The 13,361-nt window shown below is 41.7% G+C and overlaps 2 protein-coding genes across 2 annotated transcripts; one reads left to right on the forward strand and one right to left on the reverse strand.

Moving 5' to 3' along the window:
• The first annotated feature begins 2,162 nt into the window (after positions 1-2,162).
• On the forward strand, positions 2,163-6,247 carry LOC108141618. Its single transcript, XM_017265084.2, has 4 exons — positions 2,163-2,259; positions 2,737-3,081; positions 3,151-3,463; positions 5,253-6,247. The coding sequence occupies exons 2-4, from the start codon at positions 2,744-2,746 to the stop codon at positions 5,535-5,537; spliced, it is 936 nt and encodes a 311-aa protein (XP_017120573.1). The 5' UTR covers positions 2,163-2,259; positions 2,737-2,743; the 3' UTR covers positions 5,538-6,247.
• Positions 6,136-11,676, reverse strand: LOC108141617 (calpain-C). Its single transcript, XM_017265083.2, has 2 exons — positions 10,695-11,676; positions 6,136-7,781 (listed from the first exon to the last, which is right to left on the reverse strand). The coding sequence occupies exons 1-2, from the start codon at positions 11,459-11,461 to the stop codon at positions 6,449-6,451; spliced, it is 2,100 nt and encodes a 699-aa protein (XP_017120572.1). The 5' UTR covers positions 11,462-11,676; the 3' UTR covers positions 6,136-6,448.
• Positions 11,677-13,361: the final 1,685 nt, after the last annotated feature.

Raw genomic sequence — 13,361 nt, forward strand, 5'->3', positions numbered from 1 at the left:
CGACTAATATATCAAGGGCTCCCCAGCCGAGCTGCTTGAAGCTATGGGAATGCTAAAGAAACTTCACTTAAACTTCCTTACAAGTCCAAAAAAGAAACGAAAAACAGAATCGCGAATTCTTGAGCTTCGCTTGCTTTAAAAAAAAAGATATGACCAAATGTATGAACCACGAAATGGCCAGGTATACAAAAAGAATGCCGAAAATTTGAGCTATTGTTTGGACCGAAAGTATATGAACCAAAAATGTAAATTAATGTATAAGTCGGAACACATTTTTATTTTAGCTGCGCATATAAAGTTTGATTTGTCGAAGCTAGCTTCATAATATTCGATTTCGCTTAGTTTTGTCATTTCTTGCTAATTACTATAAGTAGTGTTCATAATATGAACTACATATTCTGCCTGTTTTCAATAATGTTCAAGGCTGCCTTATTTTTTTTTTTCTAATATTTTCTTATAACTAGCTTGGCTTTGCTTTTTACCTAGAGTGCCTAGATCTGTTCCTTCCGAATACAATACAATTAATTATGGTATTCAGATCACAGAGGTTTCCATACAAATTATAAAAAAAATCAATTTAAATTAATAGTTATAACATTAAGAAATTACATAGGTATAGCAGCCCTTATTGTGGACTTTTATTCCCACAACGATCCTCAATGTCGTTGCGATTGACTCCTATTTGCTGGTCTTCAATTTGTATCCTTTGTTGTATTCAGATCGAGCTCACGGACAACTCCATCTTCCCAAGGGTAATTCGCTGCGTGGGATGTTAGTCTTTATAACGGCAGTGTCTCCGAACTTTTATGTTGTTAACATCCATTTTGAACGATGTATTAGAGTCGGAAGATACTTGTTGTAACAAATAGTAATGGGTTAAATTTTCAGAATAACGGTTTTAATTTGATTAAAATCGGTTGACTATAACAGAAAGCTCCCATTAGAATTAACAAAATAAAAACTTTTAAAAATACTTAAAAAAAATGTAACTTTTCATTTTTGTATTTTTTTTATTATTTCGTCTGGAAATATTAATGGTTTAACAATTCAGAACTACGCTTTCATTTTCATTCACATCAATAAACAATATCATATAGCTGCCATATGAACGATCGAATAATTGAGCTGAAAATCATCGTAATAATAATAATAATTAGATGTTGTAAAAAATATTTAATTATATATATATATTTATTATATAAACTTCGGATTGCCGAAGTTTGCTTCTTTTCTTGTTTTTAAATTTCTTTGGTATTAAGTCCAAAGAAATTTGACAGTTCAGATTTACTCTTTTAATTTTATTCAAATCGGAAAAAATATCATATAGCTGCCGTAGGAACTGGAGAATAATTTAAAAAAATCTTCAATGTTTTTAAACATATACGAACATACGAACATGTACTATCTAATAGACTGAATCTTTGAAATGCAGAATTTTTGTCAGCTGTTCCATACAAATTAAACCGTCTGAAATTTCAGAAGTTTAGCAGCTACTAAACATTTTTGTTGAATTGCTGAAAAGCCAATATGCGTTCTCATATGTGATCAATATTTTATCTCCAGTAGCCAACCGATCGATTATTACAGTTTAGCAGAAATTCGCAGATTGAGTCATGGTCCAAAAGGTTCTTTTGAGATAACACATGAGGCTCTCATAAATTGAGTTTTCTGTCATATATCTGGACTTCAAATGCCTATGGACGGTTTAATTGCTAAGTTTAAGTTTTTGTGGTTGATAATGACTCCTTAATTAAGTTGTAAACTTCTGGCTAAAATAATAACACCCTCTGTTGGGGAACAAAAATAATAAGAGCTATCTGCACTTTTCAAAAGTTCATGTGTTTTAAGAAAATTGGATCCTTTCGAAGAGAAGCTTTAGTTCTTAGGCTTAAGTGTAAATATATATATAAATATAATACAAGAGTATTTGTTCTGGTATCTCCTAAATTAAATTCTTCATTCACTTCTAAGATGAATAGAAATCGTATCAATTTTATTGGATAAAAGTAAAGTAGTATAGTAGTTTACAAATTAAATACTCAATATCGTTTTAAGGGATATACCCATGAATGAGTGTGCCTGGGTGTGTCCAATGGCACAGCACTAACCGGCTTCAAAGTTTGGACAAACCTTTTGGATTTCTATGTCGGGCCAAGATGCGCGCGCATTTCTGATGGAGAGTCGTGTTTTTGGGATAGTTACTGCCACACAGTTCTGACTGGGATTTCCTTGACGCAAGTCAAGGCAGTGTGCTAAGAGGTTTGAAACTGTTTTATTTTTTGTCAATGGGCTATTATTAATATCTGGCTAAGTGATTTACACAATTCCTACTTGCTCCGCTTTATTTCGACCACTGCGGGGAATCGGGGAGTCCACAAACATTTTTTTTCACGATGTAATGGAATTTTCAATGATTTGTTGTGTTTGTATCTGTGTATTCAAAGGATTCGGCTGGCCAAAGACAGGAACTTTTAATTGTTAGACTTTAGGCAGTGCCACTAAGTACTAAACAGTAAAATGGGCCGCAAAAGTTAATAGTTAATAGTTACGGGGCGGCCAGTGGTAGATTCAGTTAGTAGTTACCAGAGCAAAACCTACCCCCAAAAGAGTGCTGTGAGTCCAAACACACGAATCCCAGATACACATGAATCCCCGAGTAGAGTGGGTACATAGGTGTTCGCCATTGGCTCGTAGAAGGCAGGTGCAACTCATCTGGTCCGCTCTGGATACTTTCAGCTTCGAAATGAACATACTCCTCGGAAATTGTGTGGGCAGCTGCGACCAGTTGGCGGGCCCGCCGCCGGACTTCATCCTCTCGATGCCGCCGCCACCGCTGCCGTCCTTCCTGATCTCAAAGCCGGCGACCGTGGACATCCTGCTGCCCTCCAATGAGTCGCAGCCGTGCTTCGCCGCCTTCATGTGTGGCCACGGGATGCAGCACAACGAGAGCGGCAATGCGCTGATGGAGCTGGTCAGAAGCGACTCCAAGAGCCTGGAGAACATGTGGCTCTTCGTCTCGTCCTGCATCGGGATCTTCGTGTTCGGCTGCTTCCTGGCCCTCATCGTCATCAGATGTCGAGAGTAAGTATTCAGGCGGTTCTAGTCCTGTGCTCTCTGCTCATAGCGATTCCCCTTTCCTGCCCGCCGCAGCTCCTTCTTTTCGTACCACGACACCAACATCAAGCAGACGGCCATCAACGCCCTGGGCGAGGCCACCAAGTCGAACGCCTTCACATCCGGCGGCATCCTCTATCCCTGCGCCACGGCCAACAGCCGGGATCTGCTCCAGAGCCAGCTGGTCAACGACAGCCGTCTGTTGTGGGCCACCCTAACGCCCCACGGCACCCGGCACTTCATCATCGAGAACTCGCAGGACGGGCACTACGAGTCGGTCGACTACCGCGGCAAGTCCCACGGCCAAGTCTTCCGCGGCTATGAGAAGCACTCGCAGTCGTTTGTCAAGGTAAGGATCGGGGGATACTGCTGCAACTACAAGTATGTAGAAGGGAGGCTAGGATGTTATTATAAACTAACTAAAATACGTTTCAAAACAATGAAGCGATCTATGTAGATTTTCCGATGCATTTTTTGATCGCTCCAATGTCAGCAATATGATGTCGTTGTCCGATTTTTACAAAATTAAAACCGTAGTTCTTAAATAGTACTATACTACCATTACTATATATTGGAGTGTATTTGTATAAATTGTTTCTAATGGAACATGACATAGTCCTACCTTTAATAGAACGAAGATTTTTAGGAAGATTTTGGATTAAAACTAAGTCTGAGACTAGTTTACGTAGACCGGACGGACAGACGGGCGGACAGACGGAGATGACTAGTTAGACTCTCTAGTGAAGCTCATCAACAATATGTACATACACTTTATACTTAGGTTCGGAAATGTCTTCTTTTTTGTGTTGCAAATTGTTGGTTAAAAATTAAAAACCCTTTGCAAGACAAACAAAAAAAAGAAAACAAAAAAGTCAAGGCCCGAATACTCCGCTACTCAAGGTCCTGTGAAATAAAATGTTGTACAAAGCCAAGGCTTGTTACTATGCTTGGAAACCTTCTAAGTAATTGTCAGATTTTCACTAAAAACTTGTTTAGCCAAACTCTGTTTATCATATAAAAATGTACAACATTTTATAGCTAGACCAATCTGCGATCTGTTATCGATCCCATTTATCAAGCTGCATACCCGTGGATTCTAAGTTCATACGGAACAATATACATATATACTCGGATCTTCATATTGATCCAGTAAATTCAAACTTTGTTGTCTCGAAATCGTTTCCTTTCACCTGATTCTTAATTTTCCGCCAATATATATACATATGTACTTTTGTCGGTACCTTTTTGGATTTCTTTGATTTTAAGAATAATAGTCTGAATTCGGTCAGTTGTTCATCAGCTGTTCCATAAAAGGTTATCTTGCTGAAATTTCAGCAGCAGCCCAAAAGACTACCGAAAATTTTTTGAACTGCTGGAAATCCAAGGGCAACACTGGACCAACATGAACGTAATATCCATATATTGACAGTCCAAGCTTGTTAACAAATCCAATAGTTCGTCTTTTTGCTTTTCCTGCCCATTTTCCTCGAATTTAAACCAAATCTTACTCAAAGAAAGGGAAATTTAAAAGCAATATTATTGATGTGTATTGTAAAAAAAATCCTCTAAAAGGAAAACATTTGCAGGATCTCACATATGGATTTGCTATGACTTTTTACGTATTATTTTTTTAAGAATACGTTAGCAGAACCGGTACAAATGTTTCGGTTTCTATATATTTTGGTCACGGTTTTGGTCATGCAAAAAGCCAATTATTTCGGTTCCGGTTTCGGTTTTGATTAGTTAATACCGGTTAAGGATAACGGTTACGAAACGGGCTGGATACCAAAAAATTTGATTTTTCTTCAAAAAGCACAAGCTGAAAAACTTCCTGATGTAGCGGAAAAACAGGTTAATTAAAGCAACAGATACATGTTATACGTCGCAGCAAAGATATTTATAATAAAAATAATTATATTGCAAAAAAAAAAAAAATTTTTTTTTTCCTACAACGGAGCCATTGAGTAAATTTCAGAAAATGTATTGGTTTAGTCTTATTTGCAATAATATCTTTTTGGAGTTTCGATCTTCAGGACTTTCCTACTTGGGAGATACTTTTGTGTTATAAATAAATAAAAGGCAATAAATAAATTTCATAACTGGAATTTAAATTTGTTTTCACGTCCCCCTGCTTTCAGTCTTTCGACAACAATGGCTTCGTTGACTACGACTACGAGGACCCCACGCCGTTGATGGACTCTTACCATGATGATATGGACTCCGGCTACCAGGAGCCACATGAGGTCACCGGATCCCTGAAGCGGTCTGCGATGCGGACCATGGACTCGTCGACAAACGACACCCCGACCAGTGCCGGATCGAACCACTCCAACCAGAACGGCCACTCCAAGTCCATCAACCGCAAGACGACGCTCTCCCGGCGCATCAGCGATGCATCCTCCCAGAACGGAACATCCATGTAAACGCAATGTCAATTGGGGAACACTTGAGTGGCGTCTTGTAAATTACAATCGGAGGCACTTGGGAGGACCCTCGGCGGTCATGTCGTCCACCACACACTACAGATGGTAATGATCACACGCTGATATTTTAGACTATGTTAAGAGGTGAAGCACATGCGTGGGTTGTTGCCTGGTCTCATGAGGACACTTCTTGATCGGAACTCTTGATCGGAACTTTAATCCCGGACCAGAGTCGTTACATTTCACAACAAGGGACAAACTCGACCTATATGAATTTTAAACTGTCAACTGTAAGCCATAAGCCATAAGCCATATAGACCCACGCACATGCAATTACGTTTTAAGCCTACTATGGATTACATCCGCTAGTGTACTATATGCACACACAATACTCGCGTCGCTATTAATTGCTTGTACTTGTACACACACTTATTTTATAAATACCTTAACTATACGCCATACGGCAGATAATCTAACTAACCGCGCAATTCGATTTCGCCGATCGGAAGGGCACACTATTGTATCTGCATACGGACTAACCTTGGAATTCGGAATCCCTATTCTCAAGCTGGGAACAAAGTGAACAAACAAACATGCATTTTGAAAATACTCTGAACACGTATCGCCTTCAGCGCTCGTTTAATTGTAGCCATAAGAACAATAAATAAAATTCTCAGTAGTTAATAATCCTGCAGCCGCATTACATTATCTGGCCAAATCGAAGAACATCAAATAGGTCTTGAGTACGAGGGGTTTCTCTGAATCTCTGGTTCACAATAAAGTAGTTGCTGTTGTTCCACTCATTTTCCTGAAAAAATACTTTAACTTATAGAAGAAAACGAAGGGGTAAGAAAGGGGTAAAAAGAGTTCAGAAGTATAAAGGTTGGAAACCATGTCAATCAAGCGGATGCCTAGCAACTCAGTATGCTCTTTATCCAGTCGTGCAGGTGCACCTCAATTACGTTCACCTGGCTGTAGTTCTTGAGGTGAAACTGGTTGAAGGCCGTGGTCAGGTGGATGACGGCCGACACGAAGTCGCTCAGCCTCAAGGTGCCGTCCTTGCGGATGTACCGCTGGATCAGGCAGTTCATGATGTCCGTGCTCAGCTGGAATCCGATGTCGCAGAGGGCGTCGCGCAGGCGCTCGGCCCGCAGGATGCCGGCCTTCTCCTTGGTGTACATCTTGAAGACGCCCTGCCAGGCCTTCAGGTTGACCATGAAGGTCTTGAACTGCTGGAAGGTGATGCGCCCGCTGCCGCTCCTGTCCTGCAGCGCAATCACCTGGCGGCAGATGTCGATGTTGGCGCAGCCCTTGATGTAGTCGTTGGGCAGGCAGGCCTCCAGGAGCTCGTGCAGCTCGAAGCAGTTGATCGTCTTGTTCTCGTCGGCCAGCTGCATGTAGACGGGCTCGTACTGGCACACGCTCTTGGTCTTCTGCCCGCCGCCGCCGCCGCCGCACCGCTCCGCACCACCGGCTTCCGAGCTCTTGAGCGCCGGAAAGGGGTCGAGCAGGATCATGGTCTGCGTCTCCAGGCAGGAGAGGCGGAAGGCCCCGGTGCCCAGGATGCGGACCGTGAAGTGGGCCTCCTCCGCCGGCTCGTAGGTTGTGGGGATGAGCACGTAGTGGCCCGGCTCCAGGTGCGTGTGGTAGCTGACGTGGCGCGTGTTGCCGTAGTTCGAGTTGAGGAAGCTCACGTGCGTCTTGAAGAAGTCCTTCTGCAGGCACTCGCTGAGCCCGTAGTCGCCGTCCCATGTGTACATCGTGAAGCCGATGACCTTGGGCTCCACGGCCGTGTGCTGGTTGAGGGCCACCACCAGATCCTGACGCTCCTGCACGGATACCAGCAGCTGGGGGTTGATGTGGAAGGACTCGTGGTTGCGACAGCCGCCGGCCGTGACGCCCCGCTTCCACTGGCCCTGGTGCATCTTCATCTTCCAGTGGAGAGGCCGACTCTTGAGCATCTCCTCGTCGTTGGCCGTCTCCGTGTCCAGGTACACCACCTCCATCGTGGTGAAGATCTCCTCAAAGTCGGCAAACGACATCCAGAACTCGCCGGGCGCCAGCAGGCGCACCAGACGCGCCCTCTCCACCTGTGACACCCGCTCCCACGTCTTCGACGACGGCGACCAGTCGCCGAGGAAGTGCGTCTTCTCTCCGAAGGGCTTGCTCGAGAACGTGTCCTTCAGGCAGATCAGCTGCACCAAGTCCCCCATCAGACTCTTCACTTTATCCAGGCTGGAGAGTCTGCAAGTGTTCGGTAAGTTCAAGTATATTGTACTCAGATGTCGTGGATTTATGTTCATTTATGTTCGGGATAACAATATCTATTCTCGGAACATAGGAAATAGTGTTTTTTAATTAAATATATAACATAAGAGGATGCAAAGGAAGCTGAAGTTTATATGGCCTGCAGCAATTGCAAAAATTAAATTTTTAAAACATCTTAGTCACGAATTATATTATATTATATTATTTAACATATATTTAACAAGAAAGAAAGCAAACTTCGGCAAGCCGAAATGCAGCTATTTCAAGAACTAAATACTCTTGAAAACGTAAAAATTATGATTTACTTGCGTGTATGTTTAAAAACATTGAAACTATGATGATCTGCAGCTTAATTATTCGATAGTTCCTATGGCAGCTATACGATTGTTCCCATGGGAGCTATATGCTATAGTCGTCCGATTTTGATGAAATTTAAACCGTAATTCTGAAATATTTAACCATTACTATATCTCGAAGAACTAACAAAAAAATTAAAAAACATCAAAGTTATAATTTTTTTAAATTTATGTTTCCGATTGTTCCTATGGGAGCTATATGCTATAGTCGTCCGTTCCGGCTCGTTCCGACTTATTTACTACCTGCAATAGAAAGACAACTTTTGGGAAAGTTTCATGCAGGTAGCTTTAAAACTGAGAGACTAGTTTGCGTTGAAACGGACGGACAGACGGACAGACTGACGGACATGGCTAGATCGACTCTACTAGTGATGCTGATTAAGAATATATATACTTTATAGGGTCGGAGATGTCTCCTTCACTGCGTTGAAAACTTCTGACTGCAAGGGCATAAAAATCGAAAAACTTACAAAAACAAAATATCAAAAACAGCATTATTTTTTCCCCCCGATTGTTCCTATAGTTCTCCGATCCGACTCGTTCCGACTAATACACTTCCTAAAATAGGAAAACAACACTTGGGAACGTTTTATGCAGATAGCAACAACACTGAGAGACTAGTTTGCGTAGAAACGGACAAACGGACAGACAGACAGACGGACGGACATGGCTGCCAAATAAGCGAGCATTGCGCAAAGAGTATGCATTAAATATTTGTATACTACTCACAGGATGCTATGAGCTCACTTTACTACCGTAAAATGTTCCTATTTTGGGCCCAAAATCGTTGAAAAACATATTAGCCCAAAAAAAGCTATATGCAAAAACATTTCTTTAAAAAACATTGAAATTTGACCCAGAAACTATAGCGAAAGTTTCAAGTCCCTAGCTGATCAAGAATATATATATGTTTGTTATATCCTTCGCTCTCTCATCCATACAAACATCTGACAAAAATTAATTATTCGTTCCTAATCAGGATCAGGATCAGCCATGGCAGTCTGTCTTTACGTCCGGATGAAAGTCGAGATCTCGGAAACTATAAAAGCTAGAGATTTGGGATTTGACATACAGACTCTAGTTATTCTTACGCAGTTTATTTCACAAATACACAAATCGCGAAAGTCTGTCATGGCACTCTGAGACATGGTAGAGATTAGTTATTGGACTGCATATGTGTGTTTCGGCTATTCTTTTAGACGTTATTGAGTTAGAAAGTCTTCTGCCGGCGCTTTGCCGCTGCTCTGCCTGCAAAGCACTTTTCTATGCTCATTAAATAGGGCCTGGTGATTGCTATTGGAGAGATACAAAGTGAAAGAACTGTTACCGGGGGGTGGGGGTGTTGCACGCTCTTAGCTTCTAGTGTTGGCCATGCAGTTCGACAGATGGCGCCACCTAAGCCCCGATTGTATTGTTAGGGAATTTCTGGTTTGAAATTTGTTAGCTGAGTAACGGATATATAATGGTCGGGGAACTCGACTACAGCGTTCTTTCTTGTTTGTTATCTTAAAAGTTTCGCCAAATATTTAAATACTAATTGGTTTTATTTTCCTATGATTTACTGATTAGTTTTGTGATAAATAAATAATATCAATTTGGCACCTATTTTAACCTATAATTAATGCTCACCAGTAGCCCATTGGCCAAAAATAACAGGAAAATATAAATTATTGAAACTTCAGATGAGCCCGTGACTTGTTATGAAATTCTATGAATGGGTGCTATTACTTTCGGGAATCGAAATAAACTTCTAACTCTGAGTCAATAAACTTTTTGATTGAAAATGTTATTGAAAAGTAATAAAATAGTTTTTGGCCCATGTAAGTTGCAAATCTAAAAATCGTAACAAGAAGGAACTCTATAGTCGAGTACCCCGACCATTATATACCCGATTCTTGGCTTATCTATAATATTTCAAAATAAATATGCCCCAAAAAACCATCGAATTTTGGGTGGCGCAATCTGCCGAGCAAGCTCACCACGAGTTTTTAAGCATCCAAAAATTTACATTTATACTAACAACTTCTGAAACAATGGTTCTATTGGGAACATTATTCAAAAGATATTGTTGTGGAATAAGCTTTACAACTTCCCTCTTCTATTTCTCATCTTGCGCTTCGTAAGCAAAACTAGTGTTCGCGTGTTTAATCCCAAATCTCTGGTTTTTACAGTTTCCAGGATATCAACGTTTTAAAAATTTAAATTTATGCTACCAACTTCTGAAATAATGTTACGATTTGAAACACTTTTGTGTGAGTCAAAAAATATTGCTATTGAGTTAAAATTAACAGCTTAACAACTGGCATAGCCTATATATCATGACATACTTTTGCTGTCTGTGGGCGAAAGCTGCGCTGTGAATCTCTGGCTTTTGTAGTTATAGTATCAACGTTCATACGGACGGACAGACAGACGGACACGACTAGATCGCCTCGGCTTTTGATCCTGATGAAGAATATATGCTTCGTAGGGTCGAAAGCGTTACATACTTTTAAAGGAGTACGGGTATAGCAAGAGCAGGTGCCCTATTTACCTATAGTTTACGTTCACCAGTATCCCATTGGGCATTCGCTCGGCGACGTTCTTCTTGGCCACGGAGGCACCCGTGTCCGCCAGACAGGTCACGATGCATGTGGTGGTCAGCAGCTCCTTGAGCGTCTGCGGCCGGACAGTGTCGGCCAGGATCGGCATCTGGCGGACGACGCCGCCGAGGAGGTCGGTGAGGCCGTCGGAGCGGGTGCCGTACTTGAGGGCCTCGTAGGAGCCGTGCAGCTTGGCGATGGCCTTCTCCAGCAGGGCAGCCCAGAAGCAGTTCGACGACTGCGGCTGCATGAAGGCCAGCCGTCCATTAATGGTGGGCAGGCGGTCGTCGACCAGGACCTCCACCCACTCGCCGCACCACCACAGGCGGAAGCGGAAGACGCCGTGGGCACTGGCCAGTGTCTGGTCGGCTGGTACCACCCGGTAGAAGAGGTTCCTCAAGGAGCTCAGCAGGCCGAGGCAGGAGACCAGCCAGCGGTCGCCCATCTTTCCGGGCACCACATCAAACTCGGCCGTCTCGTTGAGGAAGACTGGTCCAGATCCAGATGCTGATGCAGATGCAGATCCCGATGCAGATGTTGATCCCGATGCAGACCCATTGTCGGCTAGATCCATTATCCGTTTCCATTGAAAGGTAAACGGTGGCGTCTGGTAGTAAAAGACGGACGATTGAACGGCGGGGAAATCGGGATCTTCCCACAGCACGTTCTTCGCCCTGCAGTCACTCAATATGCGCTCGTATTTGGAAGGCATTGTCATTGTCTTTATTGTTCACATCACTCCCGGATTCCGATCCCGATCCCGATTCCGATCCCGATTAGATCCTGCTACTGCTGTTATAATCCGTTGCCTTTGCTTTTGCCTTTGTCTCCGCCCCTTGTAACCAAAGTGAAAGTTAACGAGCTGCATGAAATATACAATGCCAACTAGCTGGGCTAAGTCTAGCTTCGAGTCCGAACCAGTTCGGTTCGGGAACCGCTTAATTGGACCCACTGGTTCCAGAATTGCCCTTCTTCATCTTCGGTCGTTGCGCCTGCGCACTGGAACTCAACGATATCGGGTATCGAACACCTTTGGGATGAGAGCGAACACGAACTATGGACTAATAGCCTAGTCCCACAGAGCACCATTCACACTCTCTTTCAAAGATGGTTCGTAAGGTTTTTCGGGACAAAAATTTCCCGGTAATTTCTTGACGGTGGAATTTACGATCCAAGTCGCACGTTTCTTGCCGATATTTATGCCCTCTTTTCACGCAGTCCATCCGTTGGAAACGGTTGGAAATTTCAACAAATGTTTAACTCCGATTTCCACAGAGCACATTCACCATCCGATTTCAGCTGATCTGAACAGCTGTGGCTCGTCAAAACGAAAACAAAGTCAACAGCATAACAGAATATACTGCATTTTCTCTTGTTTTCGGTCATTTTTATGCGAAAGATTTTTTTTGTCGAATGCAATCAAAAACTGCAAAAACTTCAAAAATCAGGTGTGGTAGTGGTAGCACTGATAAAATATCGTTAGGTATCGGTATGTCTATAAAAATTACACTAGGCTAAATGCGTTTTAATGTGCCAATGGATTGAGAACATAAAACTTCACAACGATATCAAAAACGATTGTTATCCGGTCATTAAACAGACAAAACACGCAAATTCGCATTCAACACATTCAAGCGGAGCGGTAAGGATTTAAATATATGTGAAACCCATGTTTTCACAATTACTGTTTTTAATAGATGTGAAACTCGCATTCCCACAGAGCCACCAATCGCCATCCACCATCCAAAAACAGTCGTCAATAGTCACAGTGGTGTAAGCAGAAATTCTTAATCAAAGAATTTAAGCACTATTAAACTTTTTATAAAGTACTTTTCCTCAGCTTTTTTTTTATTAAATGCTATGAAATAATGGTGAAATACATATCTGAACTTTTAAGAAATGGCTTTCATCTATTCTGTATACAATTTGCCGCCGAAGTGTGCAACTTTTCTTCCGACTACGCTTCTGGTTCACAGAAATTAAGATGGCCGACATAAAAATTCAAATTGGGCGTATTCGGCAGATTTACATGATCACTGATGGATCAGTAATCAGTGCTCATGTATTTTCTGCTGAACGCTTATGATACATTACGCATTAATTAATTAATTTTTGCTTGTTTTGTTTCCTTTTTATTATTATTTTATTAACATTCTGATTTTTCTGTTGTTCCACCGATGTTGGCAAGCAGATATGTATCATGTATCAAGAAAAGGTAGCGTAATATTTGTACACTCCCTTTTTGCTGATCATGATGGAAGAATTTTTGCATCATTAACTTGTGATCATACGCGTTCAGTAGAACTATCGTAAGAAAGCCATAAGTAATCATGTTGATCTGCTGAATACGCCCATTGTTACACGAAAAGAGTTTAGAGTCGAACCGAAGTCACATCGGCTAAATATCGCATAGAGACGTGCGTTAGGGAACATTAATCCATCATGTAGGACTTAACGGAATTTTTTTATTTTTACAATAAATGTTTTTTAGTAGGTGGTTGTAAATATAGTTGGAAATGTAATTGTTTAATAGAGGTGTACTTCAGTAAATTTCTGCATCTACTTATTCCGTTTATATATATATATTCTGATTTATATATTCATAATTTTTTGAATTA

Source organism: Drosophila elegans, unplaced genomic scaffold, assembly GCF_018152505.1.
Source record: "Drosophila elegans isolate 14027-0461.03 unplaced genomic scaffold, ASM1815250v1 contig_149, whole genome shotgun sequence".
NCBI lineage: Eukaryota > Metazoa > Arthropoda > Insecta > Diptera > Drosophilidae > Drosophila > Drosophila elegans.